The sequence below is a fragment of the Aquila chrysaetos genome, chromosome 24 (genome assembly GCF_900496995.4).
Source record: "Aquila chrysaetos chrysaetos chromosome 24, bAquChr1.4, whole genome shotgun sequence".
In the NCBI taxonomy this organism is placed as follows: Eukaryota; Metazoa; Chordata; class Aves; order Accipitriformes; family Accipitridae; genus Aquila; species Aquila chrysaetos.
This window is the reverse complement of record NC_044027.1, coordinates 3,092,009-3,107,952: the sequence shown is the minus strand read 5'-3', so window position 1 is coordinate 3,107,952 and position 15,944 is coordinate 3,092,009. Positions and strand designations below refer to the sequence as shown.

The following is a 15,944-nucleotide window of genomic DNA, read 5'->3' as shown; positions in this document are numbered from 1 at the left end:
ACTCTTTAGACCGTCAATGAAGTAATACAATTTGTATTTTTACCTTTCAGTTACAAGAGGATAAAAATGGATTTCCTCATCTGCTCAAATTTTACTCAAGCATAAATTATCGACCAATGGAGTTCAAATAAGCCATTTATACCTCTTCTAACATTGTTCCAAAGGTGATCTTTGCTTGCACATCTCTCGAAAGCCTCTGGTAACTTCACATGTCCCGAACAAATGTACCAAAACAGAATGCCAAATGCGTAAACATCCACTGAGTTATCGTACTTTCCTGTGACAAAAATACATTTGATCAGCAGGGCAAACAACATCTTCATCACTGGAAACTGAGCAGTCCAAGAACTAATTTCAGTGTTTCACTTCCTCAGATTAAAACCACAACTTTATTGCCAGAAGGCAAGACTTGTGTGAAGCCTAGTAACACATCAGGAGTCATTGCCAAAGGTGGAGGGATAAAAGTTAAGACCTTCCAATTCTCAGAGGATTTATACGCTTAACCTGTACCAGCAGTTCCCAAGCTGAGGTTCATGGACCACTGCAGGTACAGGTGCTCAGTGTACTTCAGATTTAAACACCAACATTTTTTTAAGACTATCAGTTCTGCCTGGCTCTGCTGCTAGCCCAGGAGTCCATTGGAGCTGACATCAGCTTCTCAATCCAGAAGTTTGGCAACTACTCATTTATAGCAAGTTCACCCACTGAACAAGAAAAGATTGAGCACGGTAAGTGTATAAAGGGCTAAGCCAATGCTCACTCCATAAGGTCAAGGTCTAGCCTGCTAGTCATGAGTATTTCACTGTTAGTAGTACTAATGACCTGAATAATATTTTCTAAATTAAACACAAATAGGGTTGCTTCAATTTGATTGCAATCTTGTCAAAGCAGGGACAGCATCTCAGATAGACCAAAAGGATTCTGCTAAGTGTGGTATGGACCTCTAAGTGCTACGGTAAGAGTGCTCACAAAAAAAAAAAACTTAGAAAGAGCGCCTGCCAGAAGCCCAACGCATAGTGAATTTGAACACACTCTACATGTTAGTAACAGCTTGGAAATTCCTTACAGGGGATCGTTTCTGAAGTATTTGCCTATGAAAGCCAAGTATTTCCAGCTTCCTAATAACTAGTAATTTAGCTTTCCAATTGCAAGAGTATTAATCACTTCAGCAAAGCTTATAAATCCCATAGTTCTCTTTCAAGTAAGCAAAGATTTAAGACTGACACTTAAAATACAGGAAAAAAATACATAGCATGCATTGTGAACAGACAGTCTTCTGGGTTTTGTTTTTGGTTTGGGTTTGTTGGGGTTTTTTTAATTATTTTTCCCTCATAAGCAAGCTGAGATATTAATTCAAAGTAATGGTCTTCAAAATTCAACCTAGAGCAGGACAGTAGTGGATTCAATCAATGAGCATACCTGTAAAGAGCTCAGGAGCCATATGAATGGGTGTGCCTACAATACTGCCAGACATCATGGCTTCTGGTTTGCAGAACCCCAAGTCAGTGATTTTGGCTCGATTCTTTTTGTCAAGCTGTAGAAGAATTCACACACAGGCAGCTGATAACCATACTTCTCAGTTTTAGTACTGCTTTTTAATATTAAGGTTTTAAACTATGTTTACAGTTGAAGGGTTGGGCATTTGTTCTTAAGTAAGCTTCTCTGATTACTTGGCTGCTCTTAGACATTTACCTAGTTAAGCCCAGTAACAAGACGTGCCTTCACTTGTCTTCCACACAGAGGGTGTGGCTGGGATTTAATAGAACCAGGAACTGGAAGTCCTACTTGTAGCTCAAGCTCTCCACCTTCGAGAGAAGACACTCTACTGCTCCTTTTCCCCTAGGCTTTCTGCCTGAAAATGAGTTAGGGAAACCTCACTGCAAGCCTAGTTGTGGCTAACAATACCACAAGTTAAAAGATCCTGTATGAAGAAAGCTACTACTTCACTTATATTATGCTTCTCCCTCCCACTAAAAGGGCCTCATAAGACTTCAGGATTAGCCAGATACAAAAGTTGTCCTTACCAAGACATTTTTAAGTTTGATATCCCGGTGCACAAGTCCCTGACTGTGAAGATAACGGATTCCTTCAACTACATCCAAGGCAATCTGTAATCGTGTTTCTAATTCTAGCCCCGCCTGAAGAATAAACAAACACAGATTTAATTCCTCAAGTGGAAGTTACTGTTGCTTACTCTTATTTGCCAAAAACACTGAAAACTAAGCAATTCTAGCTTTGTTTTACAGATTAATAGATATTTACATGTGGATTTTAATGTATATATATTAAAAAAAACCATATTCACACACACACAGATTGTTGTTACCTTTAGTCCTGTATAGAGGTCTCTGTGCAACCGTTCCATTATCAGTAAGACAGCAATGCTGGAGCCTCCTCCATAGCCATAATCTATTACAGAACCATGGAGATGTACGAGCCGCTCATGCGTCTGTAGAGACCTAGAGAAAGTTCAGCACAGAAAGTTGGTAATTTTATATCCTTCCCTCCACCCCAGGCCAAGCCTCACTTTGTAAAGGAAAAAAGCCCAATAGCTGCAGCTTTAGTACAATAGTAAGATACACCTATACCGTGTGCTGTACCGTAAAAATTCACAGCACCCCACAGTTCTGACAACCATAATAATATACAGCTGTCTGATCCAATTAAACTCAAGAAAGCCTATTAAAGGTTATAGTACCAAAGAAATACTGTATTATTTCAGCTGTCTGTACTGCAGCTCCTGCCTGCAGCTGTTTACTGAAAGGGAGCTCCGTTTTCTGCAGTGTAGACCCATCATTTTCTTTCATGAGTTCAGAGAGGACAAAGACAGATTGGGAAAGGAGGGATGATTCAACACCAAAAATCAGTGGAGAAGAACTGTTTGCTATCATACTCTATTAATTCTAATTTACTCTGCAAAATAGCAAGCATTCAAACAGTGTAGACACCAGAGAATCAGATCCAAGACAGGAAGGAGCATGTCTGCCTGCCTGTTACATTTTTGCAGTGGCAATGGCAACCTGTCTTGCCTTTGCTAGAAATGGCAGCTTAGCATTTCACGAGGTCAAGTCACTGATTGCAGAGTAGAACTATAGCAAGCAAGGTTCTGCCTATGCAAATGGAAATAGAATTTGTTTGCAGCAATGTAGTTAAGGAGATCCATGTGGAATAAGAAAAAACACTTACGATACACACCTCATATAGTGAAACTCAAGTGCAAGGTCATTCCAGTGCTTCTCATCTGGAGGAACAACAGATTTCAGTGCACATGGGAAATGCCCTCCCCAGCTGTCACACAGATAGACCACGCCATACTGTCCTCGGCCTAGCTCACGGCCCAACTTTGGTTTGCCTGTAAGGCACAACATCCATTTAGACAGACATTAAAACATGTTTATTTCTTCCCATACACTATCAGGCTGGCAGCCCAGAGTTTTAAATGGGCCAGCAGCTGCACAATTCAAGGTACTCAGTATGTGTCAGATGGAGGCTCACTGAAGTAGTTGAGTGAAAAGCAAAACACTCCTACTCCTTTACACCCACTGCTTCAGAAGGAGGGAGCAGAAGATAATACAGAGAACATCAAGCACAATGCTCACCGTGTAACAGCACATCCTGGAGGGACCTGCTCTCCAGCGAGAGTCGTGCCAGCCGAGGAGCATGATCCTTCCGCACCTTCAGCCACAGGTCTTCTGTTTTCTCCAGCCTGCCAGAATGGCCATCTTCTAACTACAAGAGATTATCACGTATACACTGTAATCCTGCCTAGTTTGAAGCCCTAGTATAACGAGGTTGAGGGTCATAGCACAACTGAGTGGAGATCCTACTTAAAGCATGCCTAATTTAAAAATAGGACCTTGTATTAGGGCACTTGCATCAGCTCTGCCACTTCTACCTGCAGAATGACAGCAATAACTGTACGAGCTGCTCTTTTAGCTATCTCTGCAATTAAAAATCCTCTTTCCATAAGGGGCAATGTACAAAACAAGACCCCCTTCTGAACAGCTCCATACACTCACCTGTCGCAGAGAAGCTGCAAAAGCCTCATGGGAACTGTTTAGCCTGGTCCGGAACTGGCTGCAAATGCTCTTGGCTAACTTGGATGCACTGAGGCTCTCGATAGCATCCTGAGCAACTTTCCTCTTCCAGTCACTGGTGATAGCAGGTGGGCTGACCCATGTAATCCGCTGGATTATCTAGTAAAACAGGAAACAGAATTAAGGCACTAGCACAAAAAAAGCAAAGGGTCAGTCAATCTACTCAGACTGCTTAGCTACCTTGTAATAATTAACAGTCATCTGCACATAGAATTGCGCTAAATAATTACCTTACAGTAACTACTAACAATTTAGAGGTATTGATCACAACATTGTTGTACATGCACACTAAAGAGATTTGATTTTTCTGAATATCTGCTCACTTCATTCCTACAAGCCAACCACCCTTTCACATTTGACCAGCTAGACAGCCACCACGTGGAAAACCACACAGTTGTGGTGCAGTTTGTAGGCTGAAAGAACAGGCAGCATAAGCAGTAACCCAGAGACTCAGGAAGAGAGGTGTTCCTAAACTGGTGAAAGCTACAGTGAAGCAGCTTTTTGTTGGACAGACACACTGTCAAGGTGTGGAAGTCCTAGGTGTCGGTATGCACTTCCCTTAAATTGCTGGGTGATTAAGATGCCCTGCCCCACCCTTTATTAGAAGCCACAGAAATCCAGCTGCTGCACACCCAGTCAGGATCCTTCTCCCAGGCTGAAGGAGGAATCTGAAGGTTTGTTACCACTCAGTCTGCACTGCACCTATTTGGGAAAAGCTCATATTCCTCTCACCCATCCATACAAGGAATCTCAAGAGGGAGAAAGCAGTAAAGGTCACCAACAGCTCAGAGCAGAAGTTCAGAAAGATGAATGCTTTAATAGAGAGAAATTTAAAACAAAGACCTGAGGAAATTTGGTCTGCTCTGGAGGGAGAAGAGTGAATTGACCTGAATCAAGATACATTGTAAAACAAACAAAAAACCCAGGAAAAACCCCCAAACCCAAAACATAAACAGCAGGAGTTTCAAAATGCTGATCATCATTCCTTTGCTGTTTCAGAACAGAAAGAAAACACTAAAGAGGTATTTGCTTTAAATGAAATAATAGCATCCCCAGGGATAAACTATACACAACCTTAGTGCTGAATGGGGAAGCAACAGCTTTCCAATGCATGTGCCCAGAGTCAAAATTTAGAGAGCAGCTGTGAGTATTCACATTATTCCTTGCTCCAAAAGCATCTCACTATACAGTGACACATACCAGAAATAAATTATAAAGATGCCCATACCTGTTTGATCTGTTCCCACAGCATTCTGGTTACTGTTGAGCCAGAGTGGAAAGTGACTTCAACATGATAGGCTGCATTGAGTATCTGGAAAGCAGGGGAAAGATGAAAGTATGGGAACTTTGCAAGCTATAGTCACTACAAAGTTTGCTAGACCCTCTGAAAATGAAAAAATGGACACTATATGGGATACTCCATGATTCACTTGGTTCAATTCATTTCTTGTATTAAGCTCATACGTGTTTTCTAGGCTGTAATCTGATTACTATATACAGATTTAGGAAAGGTAAGTACTAGGTCTTAAAGTGACTGTTCCACAGTTTTAGCACCTCCTTTAATGACACCAGACCCACACATACTCCAGAGCTGTGTTCCTCTAATTTGACTAAGCATCTCAGTCTCCTACCACCCTTGCTGGATCAGGCTAAAGACAACTATTAAGAATATTCTAGACAGCCATTTAAGCCACCATACCTGTTTGAGATAATTGCTTGTGATGTGTACAGAAACATCCTTTGACTTCTCCAAACTCCTTGCAGGATGTACTGAAACCTCCCAAGACTCCTCCAGGCTCTTCAGACATCTCTCCAGCGTCCCTACAAAGCTCTCTCGCAGATAGTCCACTGAACTAATTAACTTGTTGGCAACTGCTTGGTTTAACCGAGAAATAATCAGTTCCTGAATTTGCTTAATACAACACTTTATGTCCTTGGAACTAACAGGTTCCCCATTCTCAGGAATGATGATATCTGCACAAAAGAAAAGAAAGAGGCATCTTTTGTATTCAACATATCATTGTTGCAACAATGGCTACCTGAGAGCTGCTTTGCATGTTTTGCAAAGGAGCTACAGCACAGCCCCAGTCCAGCCAACTTCTGCTCCAAATGCTCTTTTGCTGTCTTGCTCCTTCAGAGGTTCATTACTTTAGACCCAGAAGATATAAAGTGAAGCCAACAGTGTTTCCAAGTCATACAAAAAAACTCACGAGCAACAGAAGAACACATATACTGACTATTGCAAAGGATTAAGTTTTTGCCAGTCTGCGTGTCTAATGCTACAATGCCAGTTTTACATGAGGTCCCAAACCCAGTCCTTGAGTAATTTGGTATTTTCTGATAGAAAGTACTAAAGCATTAGAGTAGCTCCACGAATACACGCTTGGTTACTCCAGTTTCAGGGAAGCTAAAAAATCACATCTGACCAAGGTGGAAAATACTGTGATGTTTGCTTCCATTCACTGGTGTTCGAATTCACAGGATACTCAACTCTAACACCTGATAGACTCTATACAAGCATTCTGTAGCTACTACAGGCTTACAGTGGTACAGTGATGACAAGTCAACCATCATCTCAAAAACTGAAGGGCAGAAGCACAAAGCTGTCTTTCTATCTAAAGAAGTACAGATCAGGAAATTCTTCCAGGCCTCGCTGCAATCCATAAGCACTGCTGGATGTTGAATGTTATGAAGAAAGTGATACAACAGCCACACCGGTTACATGAAATTTTTTCCTGGTACCTTGAAAAAGGTTGATTACCACTTGGTATTTTTAAACAAGCACTGAGCAATCACTGCTCACGCACTGTAACCACTCTGAGCAATATTACATTACTACCAGGAGCTGAAGACCTTGTCTCTGGATTTTGGCCAACAACAGTCTAGCCTACTTAAAACAAATCCAGTGATCGACAGATGGCATTAGCTCCTTAAAATAACACCTTCCTTCTTTTAGGATATTACTTCAAATACTGATAGCCAACAAGATGCTACACTCTTAAGTCATATTTGTTGTGCAAATAAACATATGCACATATTTACTGCATGTATTTTATCTTGTGCTGCCCCTAAACATATTCCTGCTCATACAGAATCCTGAACTCAGGCACTACAGTGTTCCAGCTCTGTAAAGAATGGGACAGACAGAACACAGGAATTATTATTACCTGTCCTGATAATGGAGCAACAGCAGCCCTAAACAGGTAGAATTAAGGCACACTATACTGTTAGCGTATGCTAGTTTGTTGGGGGTTTTTTGCAGCATGTAAATAGGTTATGTTGCAATTACAAGCAGCGCTTTATGAGGACTACATTTTATATGGGCGCTACAAAGCAAACATTTCAAGAAACAGGAAAGATCTTATCCCCTTCCCACCTGCGGAAGCCAAAAGATCCAGCTCCTAACCTGCAGGATTAAACCTAATCCATCATTCCTCCTCTTCGTCCCTGGAGATAACACTCCAGTTTGAAACTGGGACGAAGTCAGTCAAGACAAACAAAATTATCTAGAGTTTTGGGCTCTCTCTCATGCCTCAGAAGAGCATCAATTCACAAAAAATAATTTCTTCTAAACCAACAGCCTAGAGATATTTCCGATTTTATTTTAAATAGAAAAATCTTTCCCCATCAGCCCAGTGAACCGCATTTCCTTAGAACAGAAATGACTGTTATGCTAAACCTCTGCTTAGCAAGCAGAGGAGAAAAGAGCTGTGGAGTATCAACCTACAAATCTTCACTTTGATGTTTATGACAGACCACGTATTCCTGCAGACAAAATTTGGATAGCCTCTCACCCTTCACAGTCTACACATCATTCTGTATGCTTCCAGCTTATATGTTGCTGGAAGTTCTGGTACTAGATGTAGTGAGAATTCTCACATTTCCCAAAAACACACACTAAATGCCAAGCGTAGACCTCAGGAGCACAGTATGTTGTGTTGATTTATTTTAAAAGGAAAACCTTACCTACCCAGAAGGATTTCAGTTTAGGAGGTTCTATACCCAAAAGTCTTATGCAAACCTCTCTCAAAGAAATCAAGCAGAAAGTACAAATCAAGCCTTCACCGCTAAACTCAAACAGCTTTTTTTTCTTAGGACAGATTTACTCCCAAGTCTCAACACATCCACTGAGGCAAACTTGAAAGAGTTATTTTCTCCTTCAGCAGAATAGGAAATTAAAGCAGAGAAGTAAAATACCCTAAGCCAGAACTGTGCAGCAAGAAACCAAGACTTAATATGTTCAGGCCTCTCATTTAAGGACAGTGCTTTTTACCCAGGAGATACTACAGAAAAATCCTTTGTGTATTAGTTCTGAATTTTCTTGCAGTCACTTGTCTAGACTGCCATTCAACTGTCCCTTAGCAGATGGCAAATATTACTCTGCTACTCTCCTTTAAAGCCCCTAACCTCTTTGTTCCTATTACTCTCCTGCCAGTAGTTACCTTTGAATTCCATATTAGCAGCATCCTCCAAGAGCTCCTCTTTCATATTGCTGAGAGTCTCTATGATCATGTCCTTCATCTCCTCTTGTTTGCGGTTGGCAATGTTCATCAGAGACTCATAGAGCTCATTCTCCTTCTTGCGGGTATACTCCAGCCTCTTGGGGGTGATTTGCAGGTCTCGCTGCATGTCGAAAGCCTGATTGATGAAGATGTTCAGGCAGCGGCAGTGCACCTCATTTAAACTGGTAGCTGCTTCCACAAGATGTTTCTGAAGCACCTGCCTGGAAAAAGTGCTTAGGAGACGGAGCTTCTCAAACTGCTCCACCAGCATGCTTTGGGCATCGGCATCAGGACCAGGTGCCCCACAGCTGCAGTGGTTGGTACTCAGGTACTCCAAGTCCATCAGCTGGCAGTAAAGAGAGGACTTTTCATTATCAGTTTTTTGGGGAGAGATCAGGTCAACCCCCGACTCTGGCACTTTGAAGAAGAAAATCGGCAAAGAGAATTTCTCTTTGATTTCACGCAGTTCATTCTCATCTGATGAAGAAAGTTCAGCCTCGCTGATGGCAAAGATGACAACAGGCAAGACTTGGTTCACGTACTCTCCCAAGGTGGCTTCAGCAGACTGGAATCCACGACATGGTGCTACCACAACGTCCACTTCCTAGCAAGTGAGGAAGTAAAAAAAAAAAAAAAAAAAGGTTTGTCCTTTTAGAAACTGATACATGCAAAAATGCACTGTAATTCATTCACAAAACCAGAAACATTCATAACTGTTCTAAAGGGTTTGGAGTCTCACATACAGCACCATGCTTTAGTATATAGCCTACCTGCAAGGCTGCTGATAGACCTCTTGCAGGGATGCAGCCAGACATGGATTAGTGCCCACTGACTCCAAAACTCTTGTTTTGTACCAAGTCCCTTTGAGTTTTAGCCTAGTTCAGAACAAAACTTAGAACAAGTTTCCCAGATAAGCGCTATTGCAGAATAGCTGTCATTCTTTAGCTTATACATGTACCATTTTGCAACAACCTCTCCCATTGATGTCTACCAGATCTGCAGCTCTTTGAGGAGATATCCATGCTGTCAGTTTTTAGCATAGCTTCCAACGGTAGAAAGCACTACACTAGCAACTACTGCCAAGACAAAGGCAGCATAAAAACCGATTCCAAAGAGTTCACAGCCAAAGGACAGACAAGGAGGAACAGATGGTTGTGACAAGCTTAGTTATGACTTTCTTCAAATCCAACCAAAAGCTGAGAGATGTATTCTATTTACTTATTTTCTTACTGCACAGTTTCACTGCTTTGGTCGTATGCTCCTGCTAACATCACTTCTTACTAACCCTACTAAAAAGGGCTAGTTCTGAAACCTGCTTCCTTCCCTTCTGAGGAGGGAGACAAGATTCACCTTTGGACGTGCAAGAAGTGTTAGAATTGCATATATCACTCTACTAAAATAAGGAAAGAAAGTGTCAAAGGCTTTGAACTGAAGAGAGAGTTTAAGTGCCATCTTCTTGACTCATAACAGGGGGTGATAATTAAGAATTCTTCAATCATTTTTCTCCATCAGAAAAACGAAAGACTTGACCACATCTCCCAACTGCTCTTAGAGCTAAGAGGAAGTCATTACTGCCATGGCACTCCACGGCACTGAACTCAAACCTGTCTGATGCCCAGGAGGTTAGGCAGAATGGGATGTGCAGCGCTGCAATATTCACCAGGACAGATGACTCACACCAGCGACTGTAAACAAAGGAGGAAGCCAGTGCTGTCTCTAGGAGACAGGGAGAAAACCAACACACACAACCCAACACAGCATGAGCAACTGGTCCTTCTGTTTCCATAGAGGCCTCTCAGACTTTTCCAAAGAGCATTAGCAACATTTCTTGCCCATTAAAAAAAAAAAAAAAAAAAAAAGTCCTACGGAAGTCTAAGCACTGTCTATGCAGCTTCATACTATTAGGGATCAAGTCTTCCTTTATGGGGAATACCTATGACTTACACTGGATTCCTAAAATTTTTAAGCTGGTTCTCACAAAGTCACACCACTAAACACACTTGAACACTTCTGACAGAGCTGTAAGCATGAAATTGCTGTCAAGTAACTGCATTCCTATTTTCCTTAACTAAAAGGCCCTTTTTAAAATATCAAAGCCTCCCACTCAGCAATCTGAACATCAGGTACACAAATATCAGAGTTACAGCTCTTCCACTTAAAATAGGATGCAGAGGTGCTCTCAACAGCAATACAAAAAAGACAGTTTAAAGAGAATACCATGCAGACACACTACATACTCATTTATGGATTCAGAATTGCAATGCCAGGATGACCACTGCATCCCATATGCCAGAACAAAAATTAAAATCAAGGATCAAGTAGGTCTTGACCTACAATAAGACAAGTGGAGTCTTGCTAAATGCATTCAGGGACCACTGAAGTGTGCCATTTTACTAAGTCAACAGATAATTCCTCATTTCCAGATCAGTTAAAAAGCATTTATTTGCTACATCCCAAGAGGACCTTGTCCTATTTTGCTAGGCTTCGGGCAGTTTAATCACTGTTTGCTTAGTTAACTGAGGTGTTGAGAAGCTAACCCCATTTAGTTAGATTTTTACCCAAACTCCTACCAAGCAAATTATGACTAAAGGCCCAGCTCAGTCTTTTTCTAAGCCAATTTGAATACTCTGCCTTCCAAGAATAGTCTGTGAATCACTGATGTCTGACAGTTACTGCATTTATTACATATGTGAGCTAATTTCATTGCCTCCCTATTAATCTGCAGTACATATATATCCCTAGGTTCTACTCAAAACTTTTTTCTTTGCCCCCCCCCCCAATTTTTCTGATATCTTGCCAGTTTGTTCTGTTTCCATGGGGATCCAAGTCAGAAGATCAGTAACTCTAATCTAGAGAGAATCCCAGGTAAGAAAACTGAACTACACCTCTGGTCTCCAGCAAACACTGCTGTCCTTTACAGAACATAATTGCTTTGATTTTGTGCAATGACTCTGAACCCCACTTCATCAGGGAATTTCATTTTACCTTTGCTGAAAGGGCCAGCCCAAGAAAACCTGTGAGGTATACACGCTCATGAAACAGTCCAAGAAGCAAAGCTCTTTCTGACCATGAATTCTTCCTCTGTAAAAGACATATTACTAAGCGAGCAAAACTAGAAACAGAGAACAGGTTTCACATGGGTGGAAGAATAATTTCATGGTGCTGGCATTTTCAGTATCTTCTACCCTCAGTTATGCCAGCATAAAGGGACAGATGAAGACAACTTCAGCTATTCGATGCTGGTACATGGCAGAAGCACCTCAGCACACCCCAAAGTAAAATGATGCTACGTGGAAGGAAGAGTGTCTCAGCCAACATGAAAGCTTTTCAGTTTTCTGTGTTAATGCCACAACCAAACTCGTTAAAAATACCCTCAAGAAGGAGATCAGGGCATGTTCTTCCAACTTTTAAGCAGGATGTACTTTAAAATAACCACCCAATAGGTACTTAACCACATTCTTTGCTACTTGTAACAGCTACTAATTCATATGACCTGCATCACTACTATAGTACCTGAAGAAATGCAAACCCAAACTAATTCTTCTGTTAGAGCTCATAGAACCATCTTGTATTTCTTCATTCATTTTCCAGCTTTGTCAGAGCAGCTGAAAATTTTTCTTTCCCTACAAGCCCTGGCTAAAACTTTTCAGCCAGAGACTCAAATTTGCATGAAGCACAAAGCAAGATAAAGGCATGAAAAAGGAAGCTTTCACCCCAGTTAACCTCCTCCCATTCAGCTGTACCATCCAGGTGAAAACCAATACTTCAGAGAAGTCCATTTCATCTTCCAGGCACAACTGATAAGATTTAGGGAAAGAGCCAACTCTTTACTCCCACTATAAATCTAATAATCTGTCTGCCTATATGGATTATTCCCCATGACCTAGATGCATTCCTGTGCACAGTGATCCCCAAGGAATACAGCACCTTTGCCAAAGTTTTTCCTTCCCTGATATCTTACGTTTAAAAATAACTAAGTTCACATACATATTAGCACAAGGTAGTGTTCTCACAGCAGCTGACCCACACAAATGAAATTTTTGGCTCCCTCCTCCTCACCCCCTTTTCTGCGAAACAAGTTTTGACTAAGACATCCTTCAGTAACACAGAAAAGCAAGCATAGTCCCACCCTAGATATCAGACTAAACAAGAAAACTCAGGGTGCTCCACTAGCAGTTCAATATTAAAAAGTGGTATATTCTACACTTGTATTGAATTTTTCTCCAAGTAAAAAAAGTAGTTTAGTTAATATTTGGATACTGTTAACCTACAAATAACTTAGCCTTTTTTTACTGGACTAATGGCTAATGAGTTTGGATTTAGCAAACAAGTATCTACACCAAGAAGCAGGATTCGGCATTAAGAGCCTGCACAAAACAGCAGCATGTAATCTAGGTGTCCAAGCCAGTCTGTGTAACTAAGTCTCTTGGTAAGAGATGCTTAGGCCCAAAAAGCTGCACAGCATTCCCCAGGCCCTGAAGTCACCGACAGCTCCTTTGATGGTAGCCTACTGGTAGATAAGTGTCCTCACTATGGGGAATGAATACGATTTCAAACAGAAATCCACAAATGAAATTCTCATCTCCTATAACTGTTCAAGCCCACAGTAAGGACCTGCAAATGTTTCTTCAAACACTAGTAAGGTGTTTGATTATCTGGAACATAAGGTTATCACGAAACACAGTACTACTTATGAGCGCTCTGCTGTTGGGAGAAAAACAAAGGTAAAACAAAGGTTGGGATTCTAGGTAACAAGTGGGGTAAAATTCAGATTGATTTCCCTCCCCCTCTGCCCAAAAGGTGCTGAGCTCCTCCAAATTATTTGGTTCCTGGGCAAATCTAAATCCTTAAGATCTGTACTGAATATCATGTTATCATCAAGCACGCAAATTATTAAACTGCTGGTTTTGTTTCACAAGTTAAGAAAAAGCAGAAGTTCCTTCAGAGTAGTTCTACAGACATGCAACTTTGGATAGTGTCCGAAAAACCTCATCCATTATTGCTCCAGATATATATTCCACTAGTTACAGAAGTAGTGTCCATGACTAGCAGGTATTTACTTAAAAAACTTTGTTGTCTTGGTGTATGCTGAGCTGTATGGAGAATGCACATCAGGTAGAAGGGTAGAAAAACCCACAGGTCTCTCAACAGGAGGTCAGACTCCTGTAATTTAACAGGAAGCTACCCCTAGCCCAATTACCTGCCAAAACACATTATGTTCTCCTAACAGCCTTAAAAAATTTTTGTTCTTCCTTTAGCCCATTGAATTCATGTAAGGAATCAATCTGAAGCTAGCTGTGATTCACCCTCTCTCCTTCTACTGGAAGAGCTTTTTATTTCACCAACCCTTTTCAGATTAAGCTGACTAGCTGTTTTCATCTAAGTGTCCTAAATATAACCAAAGCCAGACAGAGAGATCTTTGTCACTCACATGAGAAATCTGAAAGAGGGTTGTAAACTGCAGTGTGTCTGAACTGGCCCATATAAAAACGTAACCAAGTAAAATAAATGTAAAGCTAAATACTCTTTTATGCATAGCAAGGCAGGATTTTAGAAGCAGAAGATCCAGAACAGGCATTTGCTTTGCAGCACCAGCAGCTGATCTGGTGCTCTTTGGGAAAGTAGTGGATGCCTCACATACAGTTTATACAAACACGGCACTTCTGTTCTCTTTCAGTGGATACTGGAAGCCACAAATGCACTACAACATAGCATTGACTCAGCTGACCTCATTAGGATAGGCTTAAGTTTAGCTACAGACTGGGTTTGTAAAATGCATTTCAAACTGATGAAGATAGACTGGGTCTTCATTTTCTGCCTATTTACAATCACGTCTTGATTCATAGGTCCAGAAAAAAATTACCTTGCTACTTTATTGTTCAACAATGAAGTTCATACTCTTACTTATGTGACAACAGATCATATTCTTTGCACTTAAGCAATTTATATTTAAGAATTAATTATCTATTCCAGATATTCAACAGCCAAACACAATGCTGCAGAAGTATTATACTGCAATAACAAAGGCTCTACATAAGATATGAAATGCAACGGAAGCTATAAAAAGCTATGAAATGCAACCCCCACCTTTAAAGATATTTGCCAAACACCAAACTGCAACACTTGCAGGACAGGAACACGTTTTATGGACAAGTAAAAGGAAAGTCACAGATACTAACAACATTAGAAACAGCACTGAGAACAGACTCCCACCTTCTTGTTCTTAACACCTTCAATTTCCACTGACACCACAGAAATGTAAAAAGCCACCCTCTCAAATGAAGTCAGGTCACTTTATCAGATGTTGGAATTAAGAAGCTTTTTTTCTGACAACAAGTTCTTCAGGACAGAGATAAAAAAGTACATATCCTTGTACGACAGCTTCTAGCTACTATCAGACAGCAAAGCTAACTCTGAATGACCTTGAAACTGGAGAAAAATTTTAGGAGACGCTTGGAGTTACATCTGAGTAAGCTTGGCTTCCGAGATGGATGGAAACATTACACAGGAATGATAATGCTAAGAGTCAACATTGAAACAAAAGCACACCAGCATAGACAGCGATGTTCAATTAAAATCCTAACACCAGACTTGCAACTTCTCTTTAATTAAAAAAAATTCCTATGCTTGAGAGTTTACACCATTAGCTTTATTAGGGACTATAAACATTACATCTCAAGTTCACTACAACAATTGTACATGGACACCTAGTTACCTTTAGTAGTGAGTACGGCAGCATGACCTCCAGCTCCGCTATCCGGTGAGCGGGATCTTCGCTGTCCCCATGAATTTCTAAGTCCTCCTCTGGTATCGTGTCCCAGTGCCCTCGGTGGGCTGCCATCATATGGACCAGTTCATACTGCTCAGGCAGCGCTAGGCTAATCCGTGTTTGTGTCCCATGCGTGAAACGGATCCGTCTCCTCTTACAATTCTCCTCATTGCTGATTTTGGTGGTAGGGAGCAGCTTCTCACCCAGCAGTATGTTGAGTAACTGGCATTTGGCATTACAGTTCTGGCCAAGAATCAGAAGGCAAGGGTGCCAGCTCACAGTCCGCTGGAGATGCTCTTCCTCATGGCGAGGGAAGGAAATGAAATTCTGCCCTAAAATTGAGGGCAGACTGAATTAGAACAGGTTGGCTGAACAATAAGTCTCGTATCTCTAAGCCAGCTGAACGCAAAAGTTCAGACATTGCTGCCCCACAGCCCGCCAAGAAACCCACATAGCACCAAGAATTTGCTTATGTATTCTGAAACTAGTGTCAGCAATTCAGCATTTCTACTGCACCAACACAGAGGTCCACAGTAGGTTGATTCTCACAAAGCCATTGAGACAATTTGTTACTGT

The 15,944-nt window shown here is 41.1% G+C and overlaps 1 protein-coding gene across 2 annotated transcripts in view; it reads right to left on the bottom strand.

The window, feature by feature from the left end:
• Window positions 1-15,944, bottom strand: part of DSTYK (dual serine/threonine and tyrosine protein kinase) — a 28,153-nt gene that overhangs the window by 4,433 nt on the left and 7,776 nt on the right. For both annotated transcript variants that reach the window (XM_030001214.2, XM_041119599.1), the window contains 11 exons: window positions 15,315-15,700; window positions 8,540-9,203; window positions 5,797-6,071; window positions 5,326-5,409; window positions 4,020-4,196; window positions 3,600-3,729; window positions 3,196-3,352; window positions 2,327-2,459; window positions 2,025-2,138; window positions 1,420-1,534; window positions 143-277 (listed from right to left, as the gene is read on the bottom strand). In XM_030001214.2, coding sequence (XP_029857074.1) covers window positions 143-277; window positions 1,420-1,534; window positions 2,025-2,138; window positions 2,327-2,459; window positions 3,196-3,352; window positions 3,600-3,729; window positions 4,020-4,196; window positions 5,326-5,409; window positions 5,797-6,071; window positions 8,540-9,203; window positions 15,315-15,700 — 2,370 coding nt within the window. The remainder of the gene's footprint in view (window positions 1-142; window positions 278-1,419; window positions 1,535-2,024; window positions 2,139-2,326; window positions 2,460-3,195; window positions 3,353-3,599; window positions 3,730-4,019; window positions 4,197-5,325; window positions 5,410-5,796; window positions 6,072-8,539; window positions 9,204-15,314; window positions 15,701-15,944) is intronic.